Consider the following 19,462-nt stretch of genomic DNA (forward strand, 5'->3'; position numbering starts at 1 on the left):
TCTCTCTGATCCCAATACCAAAAGATGAATACTTACAAAGAGATATCTGCAATTTTTCAAGTTTTTACGTTGCGTTCTGACTTAAACCCATTACGAATCGGCTTGATTCCATTTTTCATATCGCCATTAATAAATCTGTTGCCTTTCCGACTCTCAAATAAAACATCAGAATCAGAATCGCTTTCAGAAAGAACTATTTTACCGACTGGTACTGAAAAACACCACATTTATTATTAATAACTAAGAAATATTCTGTTAGCTTATACAACAAATTATACGAGGGCTGTTTTTTTTTTTTTAACATCCGATCATGCATCTAAGTAAACGAGAGATAGGCGGGAGCCAGGTCTGCGTATCATGTGATTGGGCCCAACCCCTACCATGTCTGCCATTGCCGGCTCTACTCCATCAGTCTGAGCCGAGCTACAGGCAATCGAATTTGGCCGCTACGATCGACGCTCCCGCCAAGTGTGAGTTGCAAAGTGCGATGTGTTTTCTGCAAGCAAAAGGATGTAGCACTACTGAAATCGATTGCAGAATGAGCCTAGTGTATGGTGAAAACTTTGAGTGATAATAGTGTACGGGGAATGGTATAGGAATTTTAAAGAAGGAGGAATGGACATCCATGACGAAGGTAGGCAAGACGCAAGTCTGTTGCTACTGTAAGCCTAGTTGAACATGATTATTCTATATGTGACAAACGAAGGTTTATGATAAGTGAACTTTCTTCAGAAATTCCAGAAATTTCAAGGTCTTATCTGCCTTTATGACTAAAGACCTAGGATACTGGAAACTGTGTGCACACTGGGTCCCAAAAATGTTGAGTGACAATCACAAAACACTGGAAATGGCGTCAGCTTAAAGTCTATCGTTACTGGTGATGAAACTTGGATCCAGTATGAAAATCCAGAAACCAAAGAACAGTCTAAGCAGTGGATTCACACTTCTTCAAACAAGCTGAAAAAGTTCAAATCGACAATGAGCTACAGGAAAACAATGGCTACAGTTTTTTTGGGATCATAAAGTTGTCTTGTTGGTAGACTTTATAGAGCAGAGGACAACAATAACGAAGGAAGTTCACTGTGAATCTTTACATCACCTTCGCAGAGCGATCCAGAAAAAACAGAGGCATGCTCTCATCTGGCATAGTTTTGATCCACAACCGCACTGTGTCAATGTGATACAAGACCTTCTCAAACATTTCAAGCGGGAAGTTTACGACCATCCACCATATAGTTCACAGCTAGCACCTAGTGATTTTCACCTCTTTCAAAAATTGAAGGCATGGTTGGATGACCAACACTTCATCACCGATAAAGAACTTCAAGAAACTGTCAAGATGTACCTTACCTCACTGGCGGCAAACTTCTTTGAAGAGGACATCGGAAAGATGGTGTCATAATACGATAAATGCCTCAACCACTTTGGCGATCATGTAGAAAAATAAGTTTGATACTACTCAACTTTAAGTAATAAAATCATTTTGCTATATCAGTGTGTCTTTTTTTATAGTCCATTGGAGGTTAAAAAAAAAACAGCCCTCATATATATGAAATGAACTAAAATTTGGGAACAAAAACTAATTTTTTTATACATAACCAAATAATTAATTTAGTATCACTATTTAAGTATTAACTGTTAAAAGATGATCCAGTTTTACCTGGTGTGGAGTGTGTGGGATTTAGCAGCAAGAAAACATGTTTCTGATTTTAAAGATAAGAAAATCATATGACTGGGGCAGAAAATTTTCTCAAAAAGGTTTTTACAAGTAAAAGAATAAGTCAAATATAAACTAGAACTTTGTCTTCATGGCTTAAATAAGATATGAGTGGGTTGGTGTGGAGGGATATTGATATTGGCGATGTGGGGAGGGGATTGATGCTTCAGCCGCCTCTACACTCATGTTTCTCTGGCCAGAAGCACCATGTCGGAGCAGGTGGTTCCATTATCAAATTATGTATTCTTACATTTTTTATGATGAGGGCATTAAACCCTCTGAAATTCTGACTAGACCCTTTGCGCAGTTTTGGGATATGAAGTTGTCATGTATCCAAGTCTACAAACTGGGTCAGCAAATTTAAAGGAGGGCATGAAGCTGTAGAAAATCAGTCACAATAGACATTCAAAGACAAATGTGATGGATGACAACATTTGATAGATCCACGATCTTATTGATAAAATTGCTTCAGAATTGCAATCTGTCATGGGAGTGCCAAATCCATTATCACACAGCACCTTGGGTTACTTTGTGTGACATGGGTTCCAAAAATTATGATCCAAAATCAGAATAGGTCAATCAAGGAAATTTGCTAAAGATTCCCGAGTCGATTTCAACAAGAGGGAAATAATTTTTTACATCAAATAGTCAAATGTGATGAGATATGAGTCCAAAACTATATGCCTGAGGTGAAAACACCATGTATGGAGTGGTGTAAGAGTGGAAAGCCATGTCCTGCAAAGGTGAAAATACATTCATCAGCTGGAAAAGTACACACAACCATCTTTTGAGAAAGGCATGTTGCTAGTTGATTTTCTCCATGAATATCACACTGTGACCGCTAAAAATTACTGCCACCTATTGAACAAAGTGAAAGCTGCCTACAGGAACAAAGTAGACCACCAACCAATAAGAGATGTGATTCTTCTTCACGATGTCAGGCCCCACACAGTCGCTAGCACTTGGGATAAACTAGATGAAATTTACAGACAGTACAGAGTTCTGTACAGCCCACCAAGATTTAGCCCCTGCAGTTTTTTTTTGTTTGGGCCATTGAAGGAGATGCTGAAAGGACATCGATAATACAGCAATAAAGAAATAGAGGAATTTGTGTGCGATTGGCTCATGACAAGTCTTCAAACCTTTTCATGTAGAAAGGATGCACAAAATCCCCGCACTGGGAAAAATATGAAATTTTTCAGGAAGGTTAAGTAGAAAAGCAAGTAATATGATTTTTATTTTTATTTTGTAGTAATAAATGTTAAAAAAAGTACAGTTTATAACTGAATGACCTAATGTACTACTTATACACAGAAGTAAAATTATTCTAATGTGATATAAGGAAATATAGTCTTAATTTATAGTATCCCATTATGGTGTTAAGTATTTTTTCTTATGCAATCTTCTATATCACAATTAAGTGTATGTTTTATACCTACTTAATTTAAAATAGAATTTCTGTACAGTATGATCATTGTTATACATGAAACAACTCAAAAATTGATTTTGTGAACACCTGAATGCCAACTGATTCAGATAAATTGATGTACAATATAAAAATAAATTACAACTTATTATTATGAAAGAGGTGGTGTACACAATAAGGTGCAACAAAATTAAAGATTATTTAAAATAGCTATTACATTCTTTAAAAATTGAAAAAATAATAAGTTCAAGTCACACGTTTTCCAAATAACACAGTACAATTCGTTTAGGATAATCAATATTAGCTAATTATATAATGTAAACTTATTCAGCTACTCCACAAAAATTAAAGCACATTCTTACCTTACTTTTTTTTCATTAAAGTGTTTTCAGGTATAAGCCCATCTTCAGTAATGTTTTTTTAATTTTTCCTTTTTTACATTTACATATTAAAACCTTTTCAGATCATGTAGTCTTGGAACTGGTTATGTACGGCGTCAGTTTTAAAACGCTATTACAAAATCATTTTATATGGCATCTAAGTCGGTTATTTTGTTTTACATTCACAAAGGAATCAGTTTTATTACACAATTTGAACGACGTTTATACGATGTAAAATGTTTTATTTAGACTAGAAAGAATATGACCTTTTTTCTCAGAAATGTGCTTGTGTGTGTGACTTTTGTATTATAATTGCTATGAGGATTACGGATTTATTTATTATTTACAAAAATAGCTTATCTTACTAGCAAAATATCGATGTATTGAAACACATAATAAATTATGATATAAGGCACACAAAAAAAAGGAATTTGTAGTCATAAATACGTCACTTTTACTTGAGGTCTATAAATATCTTTTCTGACAAATGATATCGGTAAACATGTAACACATATCGATTCGTAAGGAATAACAGTATACAGTAAAAATGGTTTTTTGTCAATCTTAATGGTCTTTTGCCTTTTGAGTGGTGGGGATTTTTATAAAACGTAGTTTTCTGAATCTACTTTCACTTATACTAACATATGTTACTAATCTGTGATTTATGACAAGGGTTTTCATCATATTTTGCCCAATTTTCAACCGATTTGCTTGAAAGTATTATTTTTAAAATCAGAAAACTGTTTCATAAACACTAATCAAAAAAAAAATTTTGCTTATAAAAAACGCGGTAGAAATACGCAAAAAAAATCTGCAATTAAATTATCGTAATTTTTGTACCATTTCAATTTTTTTGTTGTTACAGGCATAAAAAATATCCATCTTAACGTTTTTTTTTTTTTTTTGTCAGAACCCGGTTAAATCTCTTTAATATACTGTAATTTTTTGAAATATTTTTCACAAGAGAGTAGCATAAGACTATGAAGGGAGGCAATCAGATACCAACATATTTTTGCGGAGCGCTAATCAACCGCGGATCATTGTGATGGGAAAAGGTTAAATAACATATAAAAGCTAAATTTATTACAGCTAAAAAAAAACGAAATCAACAATGCACCAATGTGTAGCATGCCGCTTTTCAACAATAGTAACCTCTGACTTAGCCAGCAAGTTGTGGCAAAGGCAGTTATTGTATGGCAATGGTGGTAAAATAATTATGTCATTTCCAGTAAACGTAATGTCAAATTGTTTACAAGTGTAAATCATTATCAAAATTTAACATAAATAATATATTCTAAAATAATTATTAAAGACAAAAAACATACATCGAACTTCATCGTTTGAATCTAGCAATGAATAACGTTGGCGTTTTGATGGACGAGGATGACAAGCTCTTGAACAGAGGCATACAAGACCCCAAACACATCCGATAACAATTACAACACCAGAAAATAATCCTATAACGACATATAGGATGCTCCAATCTAAAACAAATTTTTAAAAATCCATTAAAATTTTGTTGATAAAAAATCTTTAATTATTATTATTTTTTTTTTTAATATCTTTCAAATAGAATAATAAAATGCTAATTTACAATGAACAGTCTCTAAAAATCATCTTTTAACATATTTTGATATTTTAAAACAAACATAAAACTATAATTCCATACAAGAAAATCTAATTAAGTGAAATAATTTCATTAAAAACAACTAAGAGAAAATTAATCTAAACAGCAACAATAATTTTTATTAGTAAAACTTCAAAATTATCAAATTAAGAGGTGCATTGTTTTTAAAAAATATAAAGAAAAATTATATAAAATAAATCATCAACAATGGAAAACCGCAATAATCCACCCTTTACATAAAAAAGGTGATAAAACCAACCCTGACAACTATAGGGGAATTTCTTTACTAGATTGCACTTACAAAATTCTATCAAGAATAATTTACAACGGAATCAAAGACCAACTGGAACAAGAACTAGGGGAATACCAAGGGGGATTTAGACCATGGCAAGGCTGCCCAGAACAAATTCTAAATTTAAAATTAATTATAGGGTATCTTAAACTACGGAATAAACAACTGGTAGTGACTTTTATTGATTTCAAGAAAGCATATGATTGTGTACATCGAGAATCCCTGCTAAATATCCTGAGAAATTTAGAGCTCAAAACTAGTAAAAATCATTGGACTAACACTAACGGATACCAAATCCAAGGTTAAATTCAGGGATATCTGATCCATTCGACATCAAAACAGGATTGAGACAAGGAGATGGACTGTTACCGCTTTTATTCAACTGTGCCCTTGAATTTATAATACGGGATTGGAAAAAATTAAATAAAGATAACGTTAAAATAGGAAAAGGTATCTCAGTAAATTACCTACCTAGGCTTTGCGGACGATTTAGGCCTACTATCCCAAAATATATAAGAGGCCAGATACAAACTGTCAACACTGGAAGAAATTGCAGGAAAAATTGGTCTAAATATTTCATACGAAAAAACCAAAATTATGGTGAGAGACCCGCTACACATAAGCAAAGTAAAAATAAACAATAATGACATAGAACTAGTAGAAAACTAAATATTTGGGGGAAAACATCACACACAACCTCCAATATAATCCAAACTGGAATGAAAGAATAAATAAACTCATCAAAGCCACAATAAAAACACAAAACATCTATAACAAAAAACACATGTCCATAAACACAAAAATAAGACATTATAACTCAGTTATCCAACCGGAAATACTTTATGGATGTGAAACCATATTTGGACCATAGCAGACAAGATTTACCGACACACTGGATAAGATTGAAAGACAGATTCTACGACGATGCATCGGGAAAAACATTAAAAAAGACAGGATTTGGAGAATTATTCCAAATGAAGAGATTTACAAAACGATCATCCCGATAACTAATAAATTTAGAAAGAAGAGAATTTCCTTTCTAGGACATATTTTCAGAACGGGAGAGACCACACTTATCAGACGGATAATCGAACTTTTCTGGAACAAGAAAAACAGACCGAACTGGTTATACGAAGTACAGAAAGACATGGAGAAATTAGACGTAACCCGTGAAAACCTAAAAACGAAAACTGGAAACTATGAGAAATTAAAAAATAACGAAACAAGATTCCTACCAAAACCCAAGAAAGCAATAAGTCGGGTGTACTCTGAACGAGAATGGGCAAGAAGATCTGAAACCCTTAGAAATTACTGGCAAAAAAAGAAAAGCTGAAAAACAACAAAAAAATGAACTAAAGTGATCCATTATGGTCTTAAAAGTAAAAAAAAGAAAAGAAAAAATCTTCAACTCTATCTACGCTATCTTACTCTGTTTGGCCCGAACTAAAACAAATTCTACAAAAATTATACAATCATTCAATTAATCTATATATCCATTTTCAAAAAAAAAAATTGCTGTATTTCATATGAAAAATTAAGAAACATATTGTTTATTCCACAAAATATGAACCTTCACATACTGCAACCTTCTCCCAAAGGTTTAATAAACAATAAATGCTATTTTATAAAAATTTTAGTTTTACCATGGAAAAATCTTGATATTTTTCTTTGTTGAATTGTGTGTACCTCATACGATTATCTAGATTCAGAAATAAGGAATAAATTATTATCAATGAGAGTTCTACAGAATATTTTAGATGAGCCGTAATCTCCCTAAAATTATGCTACCTTGACATGAGCTGTGTTTGCTGTATGAGGTCAGTGTTATCCTGAAGAAACAGAATTTTCTTACTGTTTACTGATACTGGCCGTTTTTTTTTTTTTTTCAAAATTCTCCCTGAATTCTTTCTAATGGATCAAAGCAGTTGAAGTCATCATTTTTCACGCCAAAATTTGTCAGTTGTATCTTTAGTGTTTGTGACAAAGCACACATTGAAATTTTGTTGAATAAAAGATCTTTTTGACCAAATGAGATGAGAAATGGAGGATACCGTGAGCAATTATGGTTCGTTTTCAAGTGCCAAACTACAGAACATTAATTTGTGTAACTTTCACCTCTTTATTGGCTGATAAAGATATGATGAATTTATGGTTTCTTCATTATCATTAAATGTACTAGCAAAGTTCTCTAACGGTCGATTTCCAATTCATTTCAATTACAGTTTTTAAATCCTCTTTATTTAAAATTGAGACGTAGATCTTTGGATCTTAAACCAAACTCATAAAAATGTTAAATAATAGTAAGAAGTAAGAAAATCTATAAATGTTGCAATTTAGTCGTAAACAATTTAGCATATCAAGGTATTAAAAAAATTATGTAAATGTTTAGTGAATTATAAGAAGTAGTTCAATATTCATTAAAAGCAGCTATGATCTTATAAAAGAAAATTTAAACAAATACATTACTCATACTGGCATCAAGATCCACTTCAATAATTAAATTCCCTTGAATAAACATTTACATGTCAATAATCATAATAAATTGTAATATAACAGTAAATAAAAATTTAGCATTAAAAAATAAACATTATAACTTCAAAGTGAAACACTTTAAACTAAAACTTAAGAATCTTAAACAGATTATCTGTAGTACTACTATCAAACCAACTTACCACAATTTGAATCACCATCGCCGAAATGTTTTCTGATGGGATCTTGCATCCAAAAAGCTTCACAAAGGCAAAGTCTAGTTTCTTGTTCACAGACTCCATGGCCTAAAACATCAAATCAGAAATTATGACAGATGAAGAAAAAGGCTTTAAAAAGCCATCTAAAATATTAATTGAAAATAAATTTTTCAAAAGTTTACTTCATATTAAATTAACAGTTTATGCAATGTACATTTGAATTTTACAAATTCAAATTGAAGTTTACAAATTTGAATTTTTGAATTCAAATTTTATACATTACAATGTACATTACATTTGAATTTGAAACGTTACATTAAGTTATTTACATCTTTGGTTGTGCTAATTAATAATAAAGCTTCACACTTTTATTACAAATTTGTTAATTTTTTAGTTATATAAATGCGTGCATGAAATAATATATATGCATATGCATTTCCTCATATATATATATATATATATATATATATATTGTGACATTATAATGATGTGATGGAAGCATGGCAGCAAGAATGGCACACCACGACTAAGGGAACGTCCTTGTATAGATTTATACAAGATCTGGGGGGATGGTATGCCTCTCCTTCGTTTTTAAGGGCAATGGGAGCCCGAGGGCTCTCCAACCATGTAAATTTAAACCAATAATTGTTTCGGTTCCACCTGGCAGCTGATGAGCTGTGCGTCTGCAGGGAGGTCCAGTTAAATGAACACATGATGTTCAACTGCCCAGCTCTTGGGTAGGGGGAGGGGGGCAAAACTCAGGCCACCCTGGAACTAAGAGGTCAAGGGGAAAATTGGCCATTCACAAGCGGCTAGTCAATGTACCACATTGTCACACGAAAGCCACATCGTCGGACTGTGTGGGAGTTCCTTGATGCGGTTGCTTTGTTCAACCGATATCAGTAGTTTACTTAAGGGAAAAGATCCCTACCGCCCTGCTGTTGGAAGCTAGCTGAGAGAAATGGCTGGCTACCAACCAGATTAAGGCCCAAGCGCTTTAATGGTGGACAGGTACTTGCTGGCATTCAGCGGCCTAGGTGAGGCAGCGAATTGCTGTCTTTGATGAAATAAATTTAATTATTGATAGTCATATATATTTTAGTAGTTGACAGGGTGCGCCTACCAATTTTAGTGATATTTGACAAGTGGGCGGTGAGACACGCAAGCGAGTGGTGGATGGTACGCTTATTCGGCTCACGATTTTAAGGTACCTCTAGGAGCTAGTTAGGACACTGGTCGCCAAACAGTTTCAAGGCTCAGTAGCCATTTATGGCACAGACGTTCAATCTTATGCTTTAGGGAGACCGAATGGGGTGGTGACAGGAGAAATGCCAAGCAAACCAATTCTGCATCTTTGAAATAACTCCCTTCTTAAATTCTTCACATACCTCCCATGACACTATTCTGATTATCTTTAATACAATAAATAACATTAACAATTCTGTCTCTAAAAATACAATAAATAAGAATAACATTAATAATGCTTGCATTCAAGATGATCATGATCTTAACAATGATTCCTCTTCCATTGAAAAAAACCAATTACACTAAAATTAAAAATTCTCATTTAAATATTCAATGAAAAAAACACAAAACTGAAGAAGTTAAAATATTCCTTTCTCAAACACCAAAATTTAGTTTTTTCAGAAGATTGCAGACAAATATAAAAGCCATTTCTGAATTAATGCTTCATTTCAAGCTTCGAAGCTTTTTATAGTACTGCAAGTAAAAACGGTGGTGTCATTAAATTCTAGTCATCAAAAATTATGCAAGTCATTACTGGTATGAGTACTAATACATAATTTTAATTTGTAAAATTGCACAACATGTATAGTACAGTGACATAAGAGGGAGATATTCTAAAGAAAAATCATACAAAAAAATAATGCTTCCTTAATAACATAATTTAATTTTCTTCAAGATTTATTTAACAAATTTCATTAAGTAAAAACGGGATTGGATTATTCTAATGCTATTTGGTTTATAATAGTTATATAACAAAAATAAACCAGTTAATAATTTATAATGAAAAACTAACCTGAACAATTATTTTGGCAAATAGCAGTCTGAATATTAGCTACAGACAACTGAAGTAAAACAGAATCTTGAGCCAATTTTTCTTTCAATGTCCTGACAACCTGTGGTCCTGGAAGAGCACTTGTAGAAGTTTGAACGTAAAAAACTAAAACTGCACGACCAGTGGCGATATCTGCTCTTAATGAGCGAACAACAAGGCTAGCAGCATCATGAAGAAGTAATCCTAATTTCAATATAACATTATCACTTTGTAATTTGGTTAACTTCACTGCTTCTATATTTAAAGTTAACTCCACAAGGTGATAAAGATGAGGATCTACAATAAATGATTAAAAAACCACAAACAAATAAATGTTTTCATATAATGAAAATAAAATAACAAAATATATATTTAATGAAAAGGTTGTATAATACAAAAATAAACCAGAGTAAGTTTTATTTTTTATTAACTATTAAATCTTGATATGTTAATGTTAGGCAAGATGTATTTCCCAGGTCATTGTAAATTAAATTATTTAACATTTCTAAATAGCAGTTTCCCTCTGTTTAATTAGCCACGTTAAATAGGTTTTGTTAACAGGGAGTTTCCATTCCTCCTGCTACAAAATTCTTTTTTTTAGAAGGGCAAAAATGCTTTTGTATTATCATTGCCCAGAACAAACAAAATACAATATTACAATAATTATCAAATAATTCAGATGTAAGAAACAAGGAATTTGATAAAATCATCACAGAGTTTCCCAGAATAACTCGGACTTTAAATTTACACAAAAATGCTGCATAACATACACAGTCCTCAAGTACGTGATGGCATCATTAGTTGGCAGTCACAGCAAACACAAATGGGTGCATCGGTATTACGTCATTAGGTGTCATGAGTATTTGAATACTAGATCGTGGATACCGGGTGTTCTTTGGTGGTTGGGTTTTTCAATTAACCACACATCTCAGGAATGGTCGAACTGAGACTGTACAAGACTACACTTCATTTACACTCATACTCATTCATCCTCTGAAGTATTATCCAAAAGGTAATTACCGGAGGCTAAACAGGAAAAAGAAAGAAAAGAAAAGAAAGGTGTCCATGAATAGGTTTAGTGCCCCAATTCGCAAACAGCAAATAACAAATCTTAATGGTTTTTCCTGTACGAGGAACCCCATGAAAGCACAGTAATGATATGTCAGAGTTTATTATTTACTATAGCAGTCTAGTTACTTAGCCGCTTTCCTCATAAATTTTATTTAACAGAATTAATAAAATCTACACGTACACCAGTGGTGAAAGACAAACGATGCATCTTTAGCAGCCGAATCCTCACATTCATTTCTAAAGATTCCCGAATGGCTAGGAATCCAGCAGAAACTCGCTTATGTGTTGCAATTGTTCAACTCAGCAATTGCATTATAAGTTTCAGTAATAATAGGATGCCTAAAATACAAATCATCTAAAGCTTGGAATACACTGCACAAATTGCTACAAATAAGGATGAGTCATGTTTTGGGTTAATGATATCCAAAGCCATACTGATAGTTCAGCAGTGTAGACACTTGTAGTACTAGGTAAACCAAACATATAGGTTCTATCATCAACAACAAATGCGCATTCAACGGTATCATTCTGTTTTGATCCACCTGTTTATACCACTGCGTCTGGGTTTGTCTTTCAGAGAAACCGGTAAAATTTTTGCTGAAAGATAACAGGAGTTGTTGTTGGTTTTTTATTATATATGGTGAGATCATAATTAAAATTTATGGGGGTCGAGTCTCCATAGAGGATATGAACAGGAAACAGGTTGGGAATAGAAGGTGTGTTAAAATTTAAGAGGTGTAGTAAATGGTGGATACAAACACCCCCATTAGTGCTGTTTAGCATAGATGGTTTATTGTTGTAAATGAGGATTTGCGAGGACTACTTTAAAAACTGGATGATTCGGTTATCCTTTAAGGCACGTAAAATAAGATGCTAGCAACTAGTCCCATCTATTCTAGAATGATGGCTCCCACAATCAACAAGTACGCTTCTGACAGGACTTGATCTAAAGGCACCTGTGACAAGACAAAGAAAAGTGTGATGTTCAGCATCCAGCATTTAAACACAGTATGATGCGTTAAAGAGTAGGTGATGCAACCATAATGCAAATGGGACCGAACTAAAGAATAATAAAACTGCAACATACTTGATCGATCAGCTCCTTACTTGGTGTAGCTAAGAATTTATAGAACATCAAGAATTTTAAACACTTCAGGTTTAACTGTTTTATATGTTTGATCCATATTATATATATATATAAAATAAAAGAAAAACTAATAATCAACAACAAATTACTAGTTCTGATAAAAGAAATTAACTTTAAAAAAAAATTCAGACAATTTTATAATAAAATTACTGATAGAAAGAAATAAGAAATAATAACAGCATAATTATAAATAATACATACACCAAAAGTATGATAACCGATCATTACAATTTTATACCATCTACATCTATAAACAGTACAATCAGATAACTACTTATTATTTATTGTTTACTTTAAATAATCTTTTGAAAATGCTACTAGTTGCATTAAAAAGGAAGGAAAAGTAATTTAACTAGTAAGGAAACTAGTTGTAAGAAAAAGAAAGGAGAAATGATGGAAAAGGTAGGACTTTGCATGGGAAGATCTTGTCTACTATTTAACAGAAATGCATATAGCTAATCATTTCATCTGAGGATCCTTCTAGGGAGAAAAGTAACTAACCACTATAACATAACTTGGCTCAGTACACATAAAAGCTGCAGCTGAGCGTAGCATTAAAGGAGCTAAAACTATTCTTTATATATGTACATATTGCGCTTATACATATACATATTACAGTTAATACATACCTTCCTTAACAATAATAGAGACAGTGTCTTCATTCCATTCTCCTTGGTCATCAGTCACTCTTAATCTAAAAACATACCTTCCAGCAATAACATTGGTGAGCTGCAACAAAGGCAAAAACAAATTATAAAATGTAAACAATATCTTTCATATTAATTTCATAAAACAATTTAAAAAAAAAACAGTTACATGATTTTATTGGTTAATGAATCAAAAATAAATTGTATCGCTCATGGCTATAATCCCTCCCTACCCCTTGTCACCCGCTGGTCACTATATTAACCACTGGTAATCGATTTTTACAAATTCAAATTTCTCATGAACCATTTAACATAGAAAAAAGATTTTTATACGGATTTAATCACAACGCCTTGAATTATGAGAATTTTTTCTAATTTTTTGGATGAAAAACAATTTTTTAACAGGCAAAAAAAGAAACCTTTACCGAAGTCTCAATTTGTTTTAAAGTTACAATTTTCTGAAATGTAGTTTTTTTTTTTTATTTATATAGTCAGTTTTTATCGGATATAAATAAATTTTACCTCAAATTAACCAGAAAAGTCTATAGTTTATATAAATATAAAGAGAGCATAAGTCACTGATCATTAAAAAAAAAAAATCAAAAACTAAAAAAAAATTGTAATTTTTTTTTTATACCATATTTGTGCACGCGCAACGTAATCAAATATTAATAAAAATTAATTTTTGTTAAACAATATAAATTATAACTCATTGTTAACATACCCTAATTTTTTCAGATTTTTTGGATGAAAAACAATTCAGTAATAGCGAGATAAACAAATGTTTACCGAAATCTCGATAAAGTGGGAGGTTAAGGGTTTTAATATCCATCAAATATAAATGTAATCTATAAGCCTCCTTACCTTATATAAAACTTACTGTGAACATTCTGCATCATTCCATCATCGAGAGGATTAAAAGAGTAGATAAATAAATACTCATCTCCAGAAAAGCATTCAAGTATTAACTTTTTATAAGGTTGGCATATGTTATTTTATATTTACACAAGGTCCAACAATAAATCTTGAATTTATTTTTGCACACCAGAACTACACCACACTGTAGAGATGCCCTTACCCATCACACTTGTAGTCATGGTGTGGATTAGTGAGCCGCATATGCTTATTATTGAAACTTAAATTTAAATATTGCAATTCTGTCATCACAACAGCAATTATTTCGTATTCACTTCGTCAAACTTTTATGTCAAAATTCTGCAAATCCTGACTGGATGACCACATTGTTATAAGCATCAAATTTTAAAGTTATAGCATTGGTTTTGAAGAATAAATCACTCAGTAGGTTCTGCATCAATCAAACCCCCAAAAACATGCAAAAAGTGAATCAAGCTCCACAACACACAACCTCTACGATGCCAATTGCTCCTTAAATACTCACTGCTGATTTAGAACTGTAATATCAGACTGTCAGAGTAACTTCACTCGTGGACCTGAAGTTTTATCCGTATAAAATGATGGTTGTACAACAAGATTGGGTGATTTTCATCACATCTTGCCAAGCTATTTATCAAAATACTCCAACAAACTCTGTTGTCCTGTTAAGTTTCAAAGCACATTTTCATTTTAAAAGATTGTGTTTTAACAAACAAGACTTTTGTCACTGAGCAGAAAATAATCGTTGACAGCTCCATGAGTGTCCTCTCTGCTCCAAACATATCATCAATGTTTTGTGCACATTATGGATTTTGAAATGAAAAAGCCCAGTACTTTATCAAAGAAAGAGACCAAGCTGATACTGCAACTTCTGATCATTACATTGGCATTACGTACAACTTTCTGCAACCTTAGTTTATTGAACGTAAGAAGCTGCTAAGTCTTAGATGTGTTGCTATGCTCTCTAGTTTTTTACTACTTTTCATGCGGTTAGTATGCACTCAGGTGTTTTTTTTCCATGTGCTTGTGATTCCTTGTGTTTTCACATATTTTAAAGGTTGTGTGTTATCAGGTGGGTATGTGTTGTTTTAGTGTTTATATTTTTAAACGTTATTAAGGCCTACTACTGCTTGAACACTGTATATGTACCAATCTGGCTGTCAGCTGATCAATATGATCAGCCAGTTCAGAGGTTAGGTCTGGCGGGAGTTTCTACCTACGAACATTTTTGTCCTCCATTTTATGAACAGAAACTAACTACAAAGTTATTGAGGTTAGTTAGGAGGAAATCTTGTTTTCCTACACAGAGGCTGGTTTGAGGTTAGCCTGGGGGGAGACCTGTCTAGTATTACTCCAACCCACTTTTGCCATCAATTTTTTCCAATTGGCATATAATTCAAACTAAGTCAGGTATCATTCTTAAAAATGATACCTGACCTGTCTAGTATTACTCCAACCCACTTTTGCCATCAATTTTTTCCAATTGGCATATAATTCAAACTAAGTCAGGTATCATTCTTAAAAATGATTCAGAATAATCCATTTAAACCGAAGAAGATCCACAAAAGTGGTCTAGGTCTCTGCAGAGATGTGCTGTCACATCTACGGAGCCGCAAGTTGATGCAAGTCCCACAGTAGTCATGAAACCGAAAAAAGAATTCTAAAACATGGTCAAAAAGCATCGTGGTCGAAAATCATCATGGAAATTGGACTGCTCCTTGAGGTTTTATCTTTGGTGGCTGATGGAAAAGTATTAAAAACAACTGACAGGAGGTCTAAGAGATTGTGTCACTCCTCCTCAGACGAGGATGAATCATGCAACGATGAATTGGAGGCATTGGTCTCAAAGTTTAAGGACATTGCTGAATGTCTACGTCATCAGTTTGATAAGTAGTGACATCGAGCAGATGGAGGCCGGTGGAGGTGGAATTGACAGCGTCAGTCAAAGACGTACAGAGGTACTAAGATACCATGGTTTGGATGGTGAAGACGTCATCAAAAAAACATGGCCTATCAGACGGACAGGTAAGTCGGGAATGAGACTATCATCCACCAGCTTGAGGAGGGTGTCGAAAAGGAGAGGAAGATATCATAAGTATGGTGATGAGGAAATAGCCAAAAGATTTTTTCAAACATATTTGTTTAAGGGATGAATCTTGATTTAATGAAAAGGGCACCGATGTCACCATCTTATACAGAGTGTCCCACAAGGAAACCATGAGGAAATATTTCCAGAATAAGTCATTTCATTTATTTTTTATCTGTTTCTTCTTCAGTAAAATTTGATTTTTTAAAACATTTACTTGATTTTTACTGGACTTATTTATATTTACATCACTATTTTTAGAACAAAACTCTCTACAAATTTTGTTAATATTTTACACATTTATTAGTCATTTAACAAAGTTATTGCAAACCTAAAAAAAGGGTTTACAGAGAACAAATTTTTCAGTTTTACTTTGGATATCATAAAAACTACTTGAAATATACAGTTCTGGAACATATTTTATTAAATTTTTCAAATCAAGAACAATAAGAAACCATTAATTTTATCCCTCAATTAATATCCTATATATTTCAGTATGACCTCATTTCACCAGAGAAGCTGAATTCTGGGCGAAATCTTTAGCTAGCCATAACTCCCTAAACAAGCGTTTCCTGTCCTATGTTTATATTAACTTTTTTCATTATTTTGATGAGGAGAATACACCTGTGAAGTATGCTGTTTCCTTGTGGGACACTCTGTATATGACCGGGTAGTGGAAGATGATTCCTTTACGAGGGTTATAAAGGTGCAATGTTAAGTACATCTCTGCAAAGCAAAAGGTCAAAGGGGGACAACTATTGGTAGAAAAACTCTCAGCTCAGATCATGATGGGCGAGGAACTGGATTTCTCTGACAGAACTGCCTATATTATGGTAGTCGACTTGTCACAGGGGAATGTAAAAGTCATAAGTCATGAGGGACTGCTTCAGGAAGATTTTTGCACTGAATGCAGGCAGAATTTTCTAGCTGAGAGCAAGCTTGGCACCTGTTTAAATTCCTCTTGGAATACACAGTAACAAAGCTGGGACGCCCAATGATCTGTCTTTGGAGTGTGAACCTTAATTCAGAAGAGGGAAAGACAAGAAGAGATGTTATCTCTTCTTGTCACGCAACAGTACAGAAAGTAAAACAAGAGTGGGTGGAAGATATAGAAGTGAGTCTTAAAAATAAGGAGGACAGAACTAAAGCATGTATTAAAGAATAGATGCTGGGATATGAACAGATAATAATAGAGGTGTTGGAGCACAGGAGACAATGAAAGGGGTATGTCTTGTATCGAGTCAACAAAAATGACTGTGTACTTGGTCTCGATTATCCAGCGGAGTGACCCCTGTCATCTGCAACTACGATCTGGTTTTGGTAAACAGAAATACCAACTTGGGGCAACACGAGATTGGCTAATGCATTGAGGCCTACACTTTGCAGCCAAGAAGACCAAGGCAATTTCATGGTGGACAGGAGAAACCTATATGGTTTGAGATTGTCGAGGTGACAATTATTCCTATCCCAGCTATCAAATATCTGGATATCTGGCTAGATCACCACAGATCATTTCAGAATCACATCAAGGAGGTTATCAAAAAGAGGCTAAGAGTTGTAGGCATGTTCAGTCGCCTACTCACGAATGTTAGTGTGGACCCATGGCCTCCAAGTGGAGGCTGTATATACATGTTCTGCATTCAGTCTTGTTAAATGAGACACACCAATATGGTTTAAGGCACTTCAAGCTCTATTTCAAACGTCACTATTAATATCCTCTTGAAAATGAATAATGTCATACAATGTGGCTTATGGAGTCACGGGCACGCCTTCAACTGATCTTCTGCCCACTGCGCAGGCCAAACACTATCCAGAAAAAGGGAGCCAGAAACATACAATACCCTCCTGAACTGATGGCAGAGTTGTTTGCGAAGAATCCACGAAGGGCTGGTGGACCTTCAAACTGATTCCAGAGATTGAACCGTGGCTGGAATTTGGTTAGATAATTTATGATCTCACCCAATTTTTTACTGGTCATTTCAAGACGTACCTGTTACCTGTTCAGATTCTAGCACAGCAAGGATGAGCGGTACATATACTGTGGCATGCTTGTTGATATCAAACATGTGATTTTCATGTGTTTAGGTGAGCTGACTCGAGAGCATGCTGTGCTGCGTTGACAAGCTGTCTTGATGCTAACAATATTGTTGGTATCATGCTTGAATCTGCTGAAAAAAGGTACACAGTTTCTGAGATGATGAAGAGCGTCATTTATGGGAAGTAGGCTGAGGAATAAGACAGGAGGGGATCCTGTGGGAGTAGGGGGCACTGTCCTCATATCAACGTCGGTGTGCATTCTCTGTTGAGGCTCGTGCAACTCCTCTTTCTCCCTGCTGCATCCTTCTGTTATGTGATCTTACTTTTCACGTTGTGGTGATGATGATCATCGCAGGGGAAAACAATCATGGGATGGAGGGATAGCCTACAATGTATAGGTGGCATTTTTTCATGGCCGGTTGTGGATGAGTGTTTCCTGTTGATCCTCGTGGAAATATGCCATCCCTAATCTCCTTCTGGCTGGCAGTCTGCAAACTCCACTGAAGACTGAGGTTTATCTTTTAGTAGGTTCAGACTTCATATGTTGCCAAGGGAGAGGGTTTTTTAATTGTGTGAGCCCGACACTGTAAACTATGCAAGCAGAAGGTGGCTGGCAGAGTTTCTTTCTCCTCTAACAGGAGAAAAAAAAAGCTTAATCGACATGTAGATCTAACTACAAAATCTAACAAAATGTTTAATTCTATATTTCAAATTTAGAAAATCTAATCAATATAAAATTATTTTTGGTGTAATAACCAATTAAACACCTGCAATTTCTCTTCAATTGTTTCTGCAATTTTATATAGACAACCAGATTGATTTGCAAAAGCTCATTATGTTGACTCTTTTGTGATGAGAAAAAGAAACGGTGTAGCAGCTAAATTAAAACAAAGCTTACCACATTTGGTTCAACAACATTATGTTCCACATCGTGAAGATTTGTGCATCTGATGCTTGTAAAGAATCTAAAGTGACAAAAGATATTGAAATTTGGTAAGAACTATTTATACTCTATCCTCAAGGTCTACAACAAAGAGAAGTAAATTTAAAGTTATTATTGATGCTTCTGAAAATGAAGCTATAGCTTTCACAACCATCAATAGTGTGAAATGGTTATTGAGAGATTTTGCTGTAAAGGCAATAATTATGAAGGTAAAGAATGATAAAGATAAAGATGATGTAATTTCAAAATTTTGTTTAAAGAAATTACTGAATTTCAAATTAATTTAGAAATTTTAAATACAGTTTTAGAACTTTGTACATTATGTCAAATTTTTCAGCTTTGAGAGCTAACGTCGTTCCATGCTTTTCAATTTGCACGTGCAAAAATAAGTAACATAAAAGAACATATCTAATTGGTAACATTGCCTAGAGCAGTAAAATGAGCACGCTTCT

General features: G+C 33.7%; 1 protein-coding gene across 1 annotated transcript in view; it reads right to left on the reverse strand.

Moving 5' to 3' along the window:
- The window catches only part of LOC142317424 (dyslexia-associated protein KIAA0319-like protein), a 153,909-nt gene that overhangs the window by 14,397 nt on the left and 120,050 nt on the right, over window positions 1–19,462 (reverse strand). Inside the window, exons 14-18 of the mRNA XM_075353979.1 lie at window positions 13,033–13,132; window positions 10,168–10,482; window positions 8,115–8,216; window positions 4,849–5,007; window positions 37–211 (exon numbers count right to left, since the gene is read on the reverse strand). Coding sequence (XP_075210094.1) covers window positions 57–211; window positions 4,849–5,007; window positions 8,115–8,216; window positions 10,168–10,482; window positions 13,033–13,132 — 831 coding nt within the window. The 3' untranslated portion in view covers window positions 37–56. The remainder of the gene's footprint in view (window positions 1–36; window positions 212–4,848; window positions 5,008–8,114; window positions 8,217–10,167; window positions 10,483–13,032; window positions 13,133–19,462) is intronic.

The sequence above is a fragment of the Lycorma delicatula genome, chromosome 1 (genome assembly GCF_047948215.1).
Source record: "Lycorma delicatula isolate Av1 chromosome 1, ASM4794821v1, whole genome shotgun sequence".
Classification (NCBI taxonomy): Eukaryota; Metazoa; Arthropoda; class Insecta; order Hemiptera; family Fulgoridae; genus Lycorma; species Lycorma delicatula.